Source organism: Phascolarctos cinereus, unplaced genomic scaffold (genome assembly GCF_003287225.1).
Source record: "Phascolarctos cinereus isolate Bilbo 61053 unplaced genomic scaffold, phaCin_HiC Scaffold_8;HRSCAF=390, whole genome shotgun sequence".
NCBI classification, from domain to species: domain Eukaryota; kingdom Metazoa; phylum Chordata; class Mammalia; order Diprotodontia; family Phascolarctidae; genus Phascolarctos; species Phascolarctos cinereus.
Window position 1 is genome coordinate 9,694,140 of NW_027556291.1, and position 15,714 is coordinate 9,709,853.

General features: G+C 49.7%; 1 protein-coding gene across 3 annotated transcripts in view; it reads right to left on the reverse strand.

Moving 5' to 3' along the window:
- Positions 1–202: 202 nt before the first annotated feature.
- The window catches only part of SRPX2 (sushi repeat containing protein X-linked 2), a 32,663-nt gene continuing 17,151 nt past the window's right edge, over positions 203–15,714 (reverse strand). For 2 of the 3 annotated variants that reach the window (XM_020963446.2, XM_020963444.2), the window contains exons 4-11: positions 15,242–15,433; positions 12,200–12,376; positions 11,782–11,908; positions 11,502–11,623; positions 10,107–10,286; positions 9,483–9,616; positions 5,144–5,265; positions 203–471 (exon numbers count right to left, since the gene is read on the reverse strand). In XM_020963446.2, coding sequence (XP_020819105.1) covers positions 291–471; positions 5,144–5,265; positions 9,483–9,616; positions 10,107–10,286; positions 11,502–11,623; positions 11,782–11,908; positions 12,200–12,376; positions 15,242–15,433 — 1,235 coding nt within the window. In that variant the 3' untranslated portion in view covers positions 203–290. Of the gene's footprint in view, positions 472–1,344; positions 2,750–5,143; positions 5,266–9,482; positions 9,617–10,106; positions 10,287–11,501; positions 11,624–11,781; positions 11,909–12,199; positions 12,377–15,241; positions 15,434–15,714 lie in introns of those variants that run through there. The other variant, XM_020963447.2, reaches the window with a different exon arrangement.

Here is a 15,714-nt window from a genome sequence, read left to right on the forward strand (position 1 = left end):
GGAATCCCTTAGTTCCCCATGCTCTGGTGCTGCCCAGAAGATTGCCACTGCTAAGCCTGTTGGGACTAAATAATTCCACCCACCCCCAGATCCCTGAAAACCTCCCTGGGGTGTTGCATGGTTTTAGATGTGCTGGTGACCAGCCCCCCCCCCCCGCCCTGTTCTTAGGGCTTCTTTTATAATGGCCCCCATTTCACTCAAATAGAATAAACTCCCTATCTCTTTATTTTCTGGGGTCCAGAGTTCTACAGCCAGGGTGCCTCACTCACAACCTGTGCCCTGGCTCAGGTTCATTCACATACATCTCGCTGCTTCCTTCGCTGGTCCAATTCCTGGTTGCTCAGAAGGTAGTCATCAATAAAGGTGAAGATTTCCTCTGGGGTAACTGGTTCCATGTAACGCTCCCGGTCCACACCCAGCTTGTCAATTAGCACCATGTTGAAGTAGGACCTGGTGAGGTGCTGAAATTGCCTGGAAGAAAAAAAGAGTTCTGAATGTCCAGAGACCTCGGCCTCTCACCAGCCAGCCTCTTTACCTTCGTCACCCTTCATCTCCATCCCACTACTATAACCACCTGGCATTCCTACCTCAAGTCCCTTGATCTTAACCCATCCAATCACATTTCAATGCAATACAACATTTATGAATCATCTACTATAAAGAAGGCAGTGTGTTAGATTTGTAATGACTGTAAACTATTTTAAAATGTTAGTGATTATTTGAATGTGAAGTAAGGCCTTGAGAATCCCTCAGATTAATAATCATACTCCTCTGTGTCCTATTGCAAACACTTAACCAGACACTAGCACTGTCAAGAAACAAATAAGAAAAAAACCATTCTTTTTATGATAGAATTGGTGAGAAGGGACCAGACATTTGATTTCTTTGCTGTTATAAAATCTCACTGTGTAAACTCCCTCCACTTTTACCTAGGTACTTGGGAAAACTGTTTCATAATTTCATTTTAATTAAATTACAAAGTTGCCCGAGGTGAAAGGGGATGACTGAAGGGTTAAAGTGACACACTGTGGGGCCACACAGCTGGTATGCATCAGAGGCAGGACTGGAACTAACCAGGCTTTCCTGACTCTAAGTTCGGCTTATGATACCATGCTGTTTCATAATGCATGACATCAATCTAAGTAATTATGAGGATCACACCTTCTAGAAATCCTTAGCCTCATTTTCCAGCTGAGGAGAATGAGGCTCAGCCAGACTAAGTGACTAGCTCAGAGGCAGAATTTGAACCCAGATTGAATTCCCCACTCTAGGTCCAAGTGCACTCTCCTCTAGACCCTCCTGCCTTAGTAGAAATAAAAGCAAAAACGTTTTAAAGCATATTACCTGACACAGGCTGTCTCTTTCAAAGTAGATTCTTTACGAAAAAACCCAAACCAAACCAAACCCATCCATAAATAAACCTGTCAGTCTTTCTAGGGAGGTCAACATTTTCAGCGAAGACACAGAACTTGGGCATATGGCATGTAAGGCAGCTGGCTGGGATGTCCAAGCCAAGCGGGTGGCTGGAAAAGTCTTTGGTAAACAATGCAGAGAACAGAATGCAACTTGAAGTAGAATGTGGTTGAAAACAGGAACTGTCCAGTGAAGAGGGGAGGATGGCGGATGGAGGATGCAGGGTGATAGAGAGAGGCTGGAGAGAGGGTGAAGAGGAGTTGGCAACGTCAGCAGGGGGGCAGGCGGCTCTGGGGGTCTGAGGATGGCAACTCGGACTCTGGCCTACTGGCTGCCCCCGGCCCTCTCTCTCCTCTGTCGGCAGGCCTAGGGCCTGGGCCGACCCCTGGGGTGCAGGGCCGCCTTGGCCTTGGGCAGGCTCTGCCGAATCCGCCGCCGCAGGCAGGCGATCTCCTTCTCCAGCCGGAAGATGCGCCTCTTGGCCTCTGCAGGGCTGCGAAAGGCGTAGCTGTGGTCCCGGAGAACCTGCTGCCACCCGAGGATGGGCACACTGGGGATCGGAGGGGGCCGTGGAGGGGGCCGTGAGGGAGGAGGAGGGGGGGGGGCCGGCCTGCTCCTGGGCCTCCTGCTCGGCTTCTACCTCGACCTCGTCCTCGATCTCCAGCTGAATGGCAGCCTCATCGCCCCTGTTGTTGTCCGCAGTGTCGGCGTCAGCGTCGGCATCAGCCTCGGCCTCGACCTCGACCTCCCTCTCGGCTTCGAACTCCCTCTCGGCTTCGACCTCCCTCTGGGCTTCGACCTCCCTCTCGGCCTCGACCTCCCTCTCGGCTTCCAGCTGGGGCTCCTCGTCCACCTCAGGCTCCTCGTCCACCTCAGGCTCGTTCTGGCGCTCGTGCTCGTGCTCGTGCTCGTGCTCGTGCTCGTGCTGGCCGCCGGCCGCCGCGCGGCCTTTACCCCTACCTTTGCCCTTGCCCTTGCCCTTGGCCGACCCTTTGAGGCGGGGGGCGCAGGAGTCGAAGAGGGTGGGCACGGCGTCTCCCCTGAGGCGGCGCGTCTGGCCTGTCAGGTCGAAGCAGGAGGCCTCGAAGTGGCGGGAGCATAGGAAAGCGTGCTTGCCCGGCACGTAGTTGTCGCGCTGCAGGAGGCGGATCCACTCGCGGCGCCGCTTGGGCTCCTGAGGGAAGCGGTGGAAGCTGATGTTGACGTGTTTGTTGTAGACCGACGGGCAGCCGGCCGCCGCGCAGTTGGTCGGCATCCCCCGGCTCGCTGGCTGGCGTCGCCGCCGCCCGCAGTCCTTTCGTCAGGCGAGCCTCGAGCGCCCTGGGGCACGCGGGCAGCCGGGGGCGGGGCTAGGGCTGGAGCTGAGGGGCGGGGCCGGGCAGGAGGAGGAAGAGGAGCAGTGGCGGGAGGTGGGGGGCCGGGGAGGCGCCGGAGGAGCGCGCGGATCCGGAGGAAAGGAAAGGCGAGAAAGGCGAGGCGACTAGGGAAGGAGACAGGGCCGCCGAGGGGGCCTGAGGGGGAAGGGGGCGGGGCCGGACCGGCCGCGCTCGCCGGCTGTGACGTCATGCGACCGTTATCTCGGTGAAGGCCGGCCTTGGCCCTTGCGCCAAGATGGTGGCCACCTCCACACCCGCTCTCCCGGCCTGAGGGCGGAGCGGCAGGTCCCACACTGGCCTCGGGGCTGCCGGGACGGATGGCGCCTGCAGAAAGATCCGAAGGCTGCGGAGCCGAGGCCCCGTTTGCATATGCCGAAAGAGGCGGGGGGCGGGGGGGAACGTCAGTGGGATGACAAAGGGCAGCACCAAAGGCGGGGGGGGGGCGCTCGACGGGCCCCCCACCCAGAGGCCCTCGGGGCGGGCACCGCCCACACCGCCCCGGCAGCCAGCGGGACCTTCCGGGAGAAGCAGGGCCGGGGCCTCCCCGCAGCTCGCTGCAGGATGTGCCGGAGTCTTCTCCGGGAGAGTGCCGGAGGCCAGGCGGCTCCGCGCCCCCCTCCCACTGGGAGGAGTTGCCTGCCTCCAGCAGCCATTGTGACGGGGACGGGGAGAACTCGGGGTAGCGTGGGCAGGGGCCACTCTGGCCTACAGTGTCGTCCCCGATCCCCGACCCCCCGGGTCCTGACGGGCAGGAGGACTTGGCTGTGTCTAGGCACTGTTACTTCAGCTCTTTCACACAACAAGTTACACAGGAGTAACTTAGCCGCATTGATGAACTGAGTTTGCACATTGGAGCCCCTGCCCAAACCCCCTCACCCCAGCGCTCGAGCAGCTGTGACATTTGGAAGTCCTTGGCCAACTTGTAAGGAGCAGGGCTCGACAAGTGTCTCCTTTCTTTATTACTGCCTTCATTTTAGCATAAACGTTAAGTTACCCAGATAATAAAGCTTCGAAGTCAGGATTTGAACCCAAGTCCTCCTGATTGAAAATCCAGTACTTTGTCCCCTCCAAACCACACTGCCTCTTCTAAGAGAGATAAGTGAGGAGGGATTCGATTCCAAGCACCGAGGACAGCTCACACAGAGGCGGCCAGGCCAAAGAGGGAATGAGTTCAGGGAAGAGCAAGGAGCTAAGTCAGGCAGAGTAGGCTGTGCAGGAAGGGGCTTGAAATGCTCAGCTAAGGAATTTACGTTTTATTCTGGGGCGCAATGGGGAACCATAAGAGCTTCTCAGACAGGGGAGTGATGTGGTCAGTCCAGGGCCTGTACCACGGTAGTAGGTGCGTGAATGGAGAAGGGGGCAGATTTGAGAGGAAGTAGAACTGGCAGACTCTGTCAATAGTTGGGATATGGAGGGGTGAGGGAGAAGGGAACAGTAAGGAGTTCTCGGAAGTGACTGGACAGCTGAGAGATACCCTCAAGAGAAAGGAGGAAGTCCAAGGGAGAGGTGGGCTTAAAGTTCTGTTTGGACACTGCCCTGCTGCTTCTAAGCACTGTCCTCTCCTCCCCCAATTAGCCAGGTCAGCCTTTACCATCAATACCAAGTTACCCTCAAACCCCTCAGAGGACCTACTACCCTAGGTCACTGGAGCCTTCTTTAATGATGGGAGCCATTACCTTTGAAACACTATTGTCTGTGGAGCAGCTAGGAGGCCCAGTGGTTAGAACACTAGACCAGGAGTCAGTAAGACCTGCATTCAAATCCAACCTCAGAGACTTCCTAGCAGTGTGACCCTGGGCAAGTCACTTAACCTTTGTCTGCTTCAGTTTCCCCATCTGACAAAATGGAGGTAACGTTACCACCTATGTCCCAGGGTTGTTGTGAGAATAAATGGAGATATTTGTGAAGTGCTTTGCAAGCCTTAAAACACTACACAAATGCTAGTTGTTATTATTATTATTTCCCAGTTTCTGCTTCAGTTGGCTTTTTGCTTTCTGTCCCATTGCAAACAAACTCTTGGGGATAAGTACTGTGGTCCTTAACCCAGAGATTTGTAAAGGGGGCCAGTGCTCTCCATGAAGCCAGTGTCATGATAAGGGTGCTGATGAGAGAAGATCCTGTCTTCACCTCCTGCCTCCCTCAGAGGATGATGGGTATGACTGAGCCTTCAGTGAATGATGACTCTTTATAGACAGAGCAAAACCAACGTATCTCTGAGCCAATGGGATTGGGGCCTGAACCCTGGGTCTTGCAAAACATCCAGTGCCTCAGTAAACATTCAGAAAGCGAAGGGGCCCCCAAAGGGAGCGGTGGCCAGGGCATCTCCCACAATCCCCAGTCTCCCCAGCCTGTACCTGAGCTCCTCTATGATGCTGGCTGACAGCTGCTGCTCCCGGATTCGTCCCACCTCCTGAGGAGGCTGCCCCACCAGCTCGATGATGGTCACATGGCGAAGATCCAGCCCACAGGTGGATTGCTGGAGAGGAGACAGGTAGGATGAAAAGGGCGTGGAACCGCCCCCAAACAAGAGGATCCTTTGGGTACTAGGCTGCAGGGAACATCCATTTATCTCAGCACACCTGGGGCCACATTGTGGTTCAGGTGAAGGAAGCCATGGTTCTGTGCCAAAGACTACACCCTTGGGATTGGAATTGAGCCTTTTGGCCTGCCTGTGCTATGCCTTCCCTGCATAGCATACACACTGTTAGCTGTTTGAAGCACACAAAACAACTTTGGAGTGGGAGAGTGTCAGGCTATAACTATATAGGGAACAGATAAAGTACAGCTACATGGTCTCATTCAATTCAGTGTCACTCAGGTGAACATCATTGTCTGACTCTTAGACTAGGAGAGGCAACCTGGTGTAGTGTTGGACTGGGGCCCAGGAAGACCAGGATTTAAATCTTGCCTCAGTTTTTTGCAGCCAGGTGGCTCAATGGATAGAGCACTGGCACTGTAGTCAGGAAAACCTGAGTTTGAATCCAACATCAGATAATTTCTTGCTGTGTGATCCTGGGTAAGTCATCTGTCTGCTTCAGTTTCCTGATGTGTAAAATGGGTATGATAGTACTGTATACCTCCCAGGGTTATGGTGAGGATAAAATGAGATAATATTTGAAAAGCTCTTTGCGATGCTAGTTGTCATTGTTATTATTACTTTGTCACCTTGGTCAAGTCATTTAAACAGTCTGAGCCTTAGTTTCCCCATTTGTAAAATGGGCATCATAATAGATCCTACCTAACAAGGCCATTTTAAGGCTCAAATAAGATAATGTATTTAAAGTACAAATTCTATATTATTATTATTACTATTATTATTATCATCATCATCATCATTTCAGTGGATCGGTGGTAACCTTCCAGTGATGCAGATTGCAAAGTCTCCATGCCTGCCCATCCTGTGTCCCAGGGGGTTCATTCAATGTGCTGGGGACCTTCCTTGATTTCTCTTCATGTCATAAGGTGCCAGTGGAAAATAGGGGTTGTCCATGAGTTGTTTCTCACTCCTCCCCTGTTACTAGCCCATCATTTTTTTTGATCACACGCTTCATAGATTTAGAGATTGAGACCTGGATGGGAGGTCATCTAGAGGTCATCTAGTCCAACCCCCTTTTTTGAAGAGGATTGACCTAGCTGATCTCTAAGATCCTGTGTAACTATAAAGCCCTGGATCTCACCAACACAGTCATCCCCATTTCCTGGGCACAGCCTCTTTGGTTAACCCCTGAGTTGCTCTTACTTTTAGTCATTTGTGGCTATACTATAAACCTTTCTCCTCCCTTGCTCAAAAGCTTTCCTGGCTGCTTCCTCTCACTCTCCCCTATCCCTGATTGCGATCAGCACATGCTCTTTTCTGTCCCTTCAGCACAGCTGCCCTTGTTTCTGCCATCTCTACCCTTTGTCTTTTTTCTCCTCTGCCTTTTTTTGCTTCATGTACATTCCATATATGGTGCCCATATCTGTGCCTTGCTGTCTGTATCACCACACTGACCCTCTGCTTCAAGCTGCCCTCTGTAACCACTGTGGGCCAAAGGGTGAGTTTTTGTTGTTGTTGTTGTTGTTGTTGTTGTTGTTGTTATTTTAGGCAGTGGGGTTAAGTGACTTGCCCAGGGTCACACACCTAGTAAGTGTTATGTGTCTGAGGCTGGATTTGAACTCAGGTCCTCCTGAATCCAGGGCCGGTGCTCTATCCACTGCGCCAGCTAGCTGCCCCTGAAGGGCGAGTTTTTCCTCCAAAGCTTATTCTTGGAATCCATGACTTTTCTCCCTTTTACTGCACCAGTGGGCATGAGAACAGAGTATAGACATAGTGGTCGATAAGCCCACCATTGATGGGAATCTTGGGGTATAGGTGTCCCCCAAGGCTCTGTCCTGGGCCCTCTTCTCCTTTCTCTCCATACTCATCATCTTCTCTCCACTCATCTGGCCTACCCTAGTTCAGTCCCTTAGCACTTCTAGCCTGGATGTTTGCAAAAGCCTCTCAGTTGCTTTTCCTTTCTCAAGTCTCTCCCTATGCTACTCAGTCGCCAAAGTGATTTTTTTTTTTGGTGAGACAATTGGGGTTAAGTGACTTCCTCAGGGTCACACAGCTAGTAAATGTTATGTGTCTGAGGATGAATTTGAACTCAGGTCCTCCTGACTCCAGGGCCGGTGCTGTATACATTGCGCCACCTAGCTGCCCCCAAAGTGATTTTCTTAAAGCACACATCTGAGCATGTAACCCCCTGTTCAATGAATTCCAGTGGCTCCATCTTACCTCCAGGAGCAAATCCAAAGCCCTTCATTTGGTGTTGGAAGCCTCCCTTTCTAATCTTCTTACGTTCTCTTATCTGCCATGCCTTTGCCTTGGCTGAGCCTATACTCTCTCCCTCCCAACCTTGGATTCTTGGGATCCCTTCAGATCCTCCTCTGAGCCTCAGCTCAAGTGCCACCTCCTCCTGGAGGCCCTTCCAGGCTTGTCCCCCAGCTTCTAGTGCCACCCCTGCTAAAGTTGACTCTGGATTTCTCATATGTTCTCATTCAGGGACTGATTTGACTTTTCTTTCTGATTTTGCCTGACACAGAGTAGGTGCTTAATAAATTCTTAGCGATTGGTTGATGCTACTCAGCAGGGCCCAGTTTTAGAGAAGCATGACATAATATAGGCCCACCGCCTTTCCAGTCAGCAGCTTTCTCTCAGTCTTGCCAGTTCACCTTATTTCTCTTGTTCAAGGCTGAGCTAAGATGTGGATTCTGGTTGCAGGCCTTTCACCTGTATGGGCAAGTCTCTAAACCAGCTGTGAATCTCTATTTGTTCATTCCTTCTGAAAAATAAGGAGTTTAGGCTACATGGTCTCTAAGTTTCCTTCCTGCTCTTGAGATTCTATGAACCATTTCTGTTTTCTTTCCGTGGGTACCCTAGAAGAACAAAGTCCTTCGTCTTGGCCCTAGGGTCACCCTCACAGCTTCAGGGCTGAGCTCTTCTCACAGCTACCTGTATCTTCATTGTCTACAAATATTCTGTAATCAGTCTCATCTCTGGTCTAGGCCTCTGTCCCCCACGCTACTCAGCTGCCCTGAATGAACTTCAGAGCTAGGCAAGCATGGTCTGCTATCTCTCCAAAGCCCTCCTTCTGACCTTTTCTTAAATACCTCCATTCCAGATCCCTTCACCAGCATTAGCAGCCTGCTTGGCTGACGTGAGTTCAAATTGGCCAAATACATACTGGTGGTATGTGTTAAAAACTCTCTAGCCAACTGCCATACCCTTCCCTGGGATCGTTCCACATTGTTCTTGTTTTCCCTGACCATATTCACATAAGTATGTAAAGCAGTGGAAGAGATGCTTGATTTGAAGTCAGAGGCCTGAATTGAAATCTTGGCTCTGATACTGTACTTACTTGCTGTGTGTCCTTGGGCAAGTAACTTAACCACTGTTTGCTTCCGTTTCCTCAGTGTAAAATGAAGGGGTTGACCTTGGTGATCCCTAAGGTTGCTTCCAGATCCTATGATGCAATTTCTGATGCTCTCAGACCACTCTGGTACCAATTCCCATTGCTTGGGAGGGAAGGTATTTTGTTCTATGCCCTCTTTAGAAAGGGGCATCTGCAGCTTAGCAGCCTTATTATCTCACCAGGACAAGCATCTTTTTTCCTTGTTTTGGATTAGAGCTGTGACTTTAATAATGCAGATCAGTACATGCTGAGCAACTTCAAGTCTTAGAGAGTTGCCTAGACCCCAGAGAAGATAAATGACTTGTCCAGAGTCACACAGCCAGTCTGTATTCAAGGTTGAACTTGATCCCAGGGCTTCCTGACTGTGAATGAGGACAGCTCTCTAGTCACTAACATAGGCTCCTGATACACATTAGAAGAATAACAAGAAGGACAATTACCATTTACATATTATTTTAAGCAGTAGTATGTCAGCAAAAGTTTAACAACTTGCTAGGAAAAAAATGTACACGATATACTTCTCAGTTTAATCTGCGTTATCAACATTTTCTATGTTGCAGTTTTGTCTTTAGCAAAAGTGATTGACTGTAAACTGAATTGGAGGCTGAGGACTTTAGGCACAGAATAAAAAGGAATGAAAAAAATGAGTGAAACTCACAGATATTATGGATTGTTGGTAAGGAGGAGAGATGAGACATGAGGGAATGAATGCAGGTTGCTGGGTAACTTAAGGAGGATGAAGAACGGGGAAGGCGCTCACCTGTAACATGGAGATCTGCATTTTGTAGTAGCGATTGGACGGGTCAGGAGAGGAGACAATGAGAAGGCGCCGTTTCTCATAGAACTGATCCAGGAGGGCTGCAGCTGAGTTGACATTGACATTAATCTTCATGGCTAGAGTAGAAGAAGATGGCCATTCAGGACACGGCTTCTTCCTTTCCTCCCAAATGATTCAATGAATGTATTCTTGGGTTCTAGACTCCTTCCTTCAAACCTACCCCCTGGAAGAGTACCTGAAGGTACTCTCTCCTTCTGTTGGGTGCCCAGGGCCCCTCTAACAGACATCTCAAATCTTGCCCTCCCACTACCCTGATGAGGCTTTTAACCAAAGTGGAACATTTTAATTGAATAGGCACCAATGGTATTCTCCTGGCTTGCTTCTGTCTTTACTTGCCTTGCCCCCCGCTGTGGCAGCAGAGGCCTTTTCCTGAGGGTCTTTCCTCTATTTCTTAGACACATTTCTCTCCCCTCTATTACCATACCCCAGGTGCTCCTACTGCCTTTTCCACTTCTCTGGGCTGTAGAAATCACTAGTTACAGCTCTGGTCAGGGGATGACCTTCGGATCCACGTGACAATTCTCTTTTCCCTCCTTTCTCACTCACGGGTACAGATGGGCTGGGATCCTGACCACTGTCGGCTAGACTGGCAGACTCGGGAGGAGGTCCCCTGGCGCTCGTAGCCCCCATCACATTGATATTCACATATGGCCCCATAGTTATCCCCTGCCGAGGTACAGGTGAGGTAGCCATGCTGAGGTGGCTTCAAAGTAGGGCAGCGTCTCACTGTGGAAGAAGAACTCAAGTCAGGCTGTAGGATCTCCTCTAGCAAGGGAAGGCCCTGACAGTGTCCATGCTGGGTTTTCCAAGGTGAAAGACCATGGTGTACCCAGGATGGAATCTGTAAATGCAAAAATAAAACGGGGAAAAAATCGAATACTGTATATAAATCAATGGCAGGTTGTAGGAATTCAGAGGACAGGACTGGAGTAGTTGGGGAAACATTCTGCGAAAATGTGGGGCTTGAGTTGGCCTTGATGGTAGGAAAGGAGAGAGCTTCCTGTCAAGATGACTGCCTGAATGGAGGCAGAATATGTATGTACCTTCTCTGTACCTATTCCAGCTAAACCCCAAAGTACCAACTAGCCTTAATAATGACCAAGAAATACAGTGAGAAACCACAGTGACTTTTACCCCCAAACTGCGTGAAAAGTCATCCAGAAGCCTGAGGGCAACAGAAAAGGGGACCAGCAGCAAAGCCAGCTTCAGGACAGGGTGACTTCCCAGTGTGACCAGAAATGAACCAAAGACACGTGTAGCCTTCAAGCTCTGTGTCTGAGAGTTCCCTCAAGAAAGCCCCAGGGCAGACATGTTGGAAACACCGGGGAGAAGCAGTAGGCAGTAAGCAGAGTGATGCCATAGTCTTCAGACTGGGATAACTCAGGCATGCATCCCTGATCTCTGAGAAGATTCTTGGACTTCTAAAACATGTCTCTACAGAGGCTAGGGCTGGACAGCTCTGGGCCTGCCCCAGTGTGGCCTTTCTGAAAGCCATCATGGAGGACTGGATCGGTAACTATGTTACCATATTCAGCCAGTGGCCAGGGGCTCATGGGGTCTAGACTTGGAAGGCAGGGTAGCTGAATCATGTGCATGTGAATGGCCTTTTAATCTCTGAAACAAGCTGATTTTGTTGGAGGGCATCCCCAGATGGGTAGTCCTCTTCCACAACACAGATGTATGAGGGTGTAAGATTGTACAGTCATAGATTTAGAGTAGGAAGAGAATTCACATGAGAAAACTGAGGCCCAGAGAGGTAGTGATTAGCTCAGCCTCACCTAGGTGGTAATTAACAGCCAGGATTCAAACCTAGTTCCTCTGACTCCAAATTCAGCTGCCCTTTCTGTTGGCCTACACTGTCTCTCCTTGTACATGTGTGCCTGGTCTAGCAAAACAGAAACAGAAGGGAAGTGACAGGGGAGTTTGTACATCCTTTCTGACCTTGCACCTTGACAATGAACTTGCAGCTAGCCCGATTGTAGGCCCGGTCATAGGCAGTGTACCGAATTACATGTTCTCCTTCAGGAAACCGAGAGCCTGGCTCAGGTCCCCGTAGAGTCACCCTGGATCGAACAGAGCAGAATAATCATTAGGGAGCAGGAACTATGGGATTAGGGTCAGGGAACTCAGCTTCCTTGTGGCCATGGTCTGTGTATTCCTTGTGAAAGGGAGCCTGGGAGAAGTAGCTACTGTGGGAAGAAAGATACTATTTGATACCCACCTGGTGATGGTGCCATCTGCGGAGTCTTTCACCACAGGTGGGTCCCAGTGCACCCTGGCAGTCAGCTTCTCTGGTTCAGCCATCTTCTCACGGGAGTGGGGACAGCGGATCTTGGGAGGATCTATGTCTGCCAAGGTGAGAGATCAGATGACAACTCCTGAGTCCTCTCTCATTCCTTGGAGGCAAATCTACTCCCTTGGGTGGATATGAGGGGAAAGGAGCCCAAAGATATCTCAGGAAGAAGCCTAGCCCAGGGTGGGGAGAAGGGGGGTGGGGAGAAGCAATAGCAGCCCTTGAATAGGCTATGTAAGTACTACGGTGCTCACTCCACTCCTACTGGAGTGGGCATTCATAGATGGATGGATCAAGTCAAGGTAGCACCGGGTGGCAGGACAACTGTGTGGAGACTGGACCTTACCTACACAGACAGGCTCGCCTCCACTCCACCGTCCATCCTCCATGCAGATTCGGCTGCGGTCACCTTCCAAGTGATAGCCACTGGCACAGCTGTAGTCACAGCGGGAATCCAGCAGGATGCCATTTGTGCAGCTGTAGGTACCACTGGTGATCAAGGGCAGCACAGGACATCTCACCTCTACAAGAGAGCCAAGGGGGCTTCTGTGAGGAATGGCAGTGCTCAGGGGCCCAGCACTGGGAGAGATAATGAGGAAACCAGAGGCACCGTCAGACACATCAGGAAACAGATACCTGCAGCCTTGCCACCTGCTTCATGGAATCTTCCGTTAGTCAGTTGGGAAGTATTCCCAAAGTGTTTACTATGTGCCAGGCACAGTGCTAAAGTTGGGGATTACAAAGCAAGGCAAAAATACGGTCCCTGCCTTTAAGGAATTCACATTATGTTAGAGGAGACATGAAAACAACTGTGTACATCCGAGATAAATAGGGCATAAATGGAAGATAACTGAGGAGGTCCCTGGAGTGGGGAGTGGGGCCAGGAGCCAAGAAAGGCCTCGGGCAGATGGAAGCTAGGGAAGCCAGAAGTGGGGGTAAGGAAGGAGAGCATTTCGGGCAGGGGGGACAGCCAGGAAAAGGGCATGGATTTGGGGAGATGGAGGCTCTTGCTCAGGAACACCGAGGAGGCCAGATCATGAGCTTTGTTTTGGCAATATATCCATGGGCCGTACAGTGTGAGAATGATGTGAGACTGGCCCTCGGCAGAGAGGTTAGGTTTGGAAAAGAGAGCTGGCTCTGCAGAGAAACGGGAGTTGAGCAGGGGCTGCTCAGCTGAGGCCCCAGGGGCCAAATGGGGCCTTCTGCTCCTCCTTGTACATCTCACAAACTAAGAATGCTTTTTACATTTTAAAATGATTGAAAAAAATCAAAATAATACTATTTTATGACACATGAAAATTATGTAAAATTCAAATTTCAGTGTCATAAAGAAAGATTTATCGGAACACAGCCATGATCATTTGTTTGCATTTTGTCTGTGGCTGCTTTGGACGACAGTGGCAGAGCTGGATGGTTGCAACAGAGACCCTGTGTGGCTGGCTGGCACTGTCACAGCTTTGCTGCAAATTGAAGGGGCACAGTTAGCACTTGAGGCTTTTGAGTGCCATGTGGATTGCCGTACTGTGACGTATACCCATCGTGTCAAAACAGGAAGAGAAAGAAACAAAAGTTTTATCATGATTTTTTGAGCCCAAGGTCAAGACCAAAATTTTGTGGATTGAGAAAAACTACCCTCTACTGTCTATTGTTGAGCACTGAATGGTTTTGGAAATGAACTTTTGCTGTTAACTTGATAATGTTTCTTAATGAATTCAACCTAAAATGAAAAGGCAAAATATCGCTTGTATACAAAACTTATACCATGGTAAAGTCAATCCAACGACAGCTAACGTTGTTTGAATTACGAATAATGTCAACGAATAAAGTTATCAGAAAGCAAGAGCTCCTTCCCTATCCAAATTTGCAGGGGATATATTTGCAGGACACAATTCCAGTAGCATTTTTCAGATCTCGATGTAAGTGTGCAAGAAATTTCCGTACTTTAAAATCTATTTAACTGCACAATTAAAGAGCTTCCACCTAATCTGCACCTGGAAGTGATTCATCTATAATGTAATGACATGCTGAAAGGCGAATCTTCAGAGAAGAATCAAATAGAATTCTAGAAATGCTTTCCAAGTGATAAATATGTTCAGTTAAAATCATGTGCTTGTGGATTGATATCAGTATTTGGCAGTATCTGTCTATGTGGATAGACATTTTCAAACACGAAATACAATGAATCTCATTAGAGACGCACATTTGCGGATAGCCATTTGCAATTGATTTTGGTGATAGAGAACACTAACTTTGAACCCCAATTAAGCAAAATGTTATCCCCTCCAAAAAGGATTCCATTCTCCTCATTAGTAGACTTATGTTACCCCCAAATCATACTCAATTATGATTATTATATTTTGAATTTTGTCAGCAAGAAAATTTGTGGAAATTTGTTTTCTGTTTTTACCTACATGGTATCCTTGATTTTGTCTCAACTCACAAAGCTTCAAATATTTACTATCTGTACCTATGCACAGAAAAGTTTGCCAATCTGTGTTATAGAGGGAGAAGAAAAGACAGCCCAGGACAGAGCCTCAGAGGCACCCACGGTTAGACAATGTGACCTGGAGGAAGATCCAGCCAAGGAGACTAAGCAGGATTAGGCAGACAGGTGGGAGGAGCACCTGTATTCATGTGTACTTCCAGAGAGGTTTTTTTGCAGGCCACTTGTCACACTGGAAGTTCCTTGAGAACCATTCGGGAGATATGTATCCTCCTACCTCCGCCTGATGCCTCTTTGTGGCATGGAGGTGCCTCTGGGTTCTCTGAGGGTGTGCCAACTGAGCAGAAGCTCTGGCAGCACTAGCCAAGGCAAGGCCTGGAGGTGGACTGTGTGCCTGTTTGCCAAGGGCCAGCCTAAGGAAGGGACATTTGTGCCCAGGCTGGCTGTGGGCTCATGGAGTCTGTCAAAGATCATCTGCCCAAGGCAGTGAGGAGTCACAGGAAATGTGGCGAATCCTTTGACACCTCCTTGAAGTACTGGGGACCCAGCTGCAAACATGTCTCCCAGCTTAAACCAACACTCCCTAAAGCAGTCCCTGCCCTCAGGGAGCTTATTATAGTCATGAATATTCTGGTGCTCAGTAGGCAGGGCTGACTGGATTCTGGAAAGGGATCTGGAGGGAGCAACTAGACCAGAAGGAAGGACCTGGCCTTTGATTAAATACCTACTGTGTCCTAGGCACTGTGCTCAGTGCTTTACAAGTTATATCTCATTTGATCCTCACAACAAACCCTGGGAGGCAGGCACAGTTATTATCCCTCTTTTACCATTGAGGATTTGAGGCATCCATAGTCAGGCTTGGACCCTCCCATGCTGCATGTCTCAGTCTGCATCTCTTTCACACTCAGGGTGGGCACAAGGCACGGGGCATACACATTTACTTACGTCTGCAGTAGGCCGTTCCAGACCAGCGCCGGCTTGGCAGGCAGTGCACAGACCTCTGGCCGATCAGGCGATAGCCCCGGTCACAGGACAGCTCACATCGGGTGCCCAAGCTGCTGTGATAGTTACCCCCCCTTGGGGAGTAGCACGTGGCTTCTCCATCTTGGATGTTCAACGTATAGCACCACCGGGGCACTAGAGAAATAGAAAGTCAGGTGAGGGAAGGGAGAGCAGATCAGGGCCAGGCGGGCATGTGCCCCAGGCTGCCCTACAGAGACACTCTGGACTCAGCTGTCTCAAACCCCCTTGGAACCACATGTGTCTGTGCTGCATTTTATTTTATTTTATTTGTTTATTTTATTTTTATTTTCTATTACAAATTCTTTCGCTCCCTCTCTCCCCTCTCCTATGCATTGAGAAATCAAGAAACACAATACCTCTTATACATATGAAGTCGTGCAAAACTTATTTCTGCA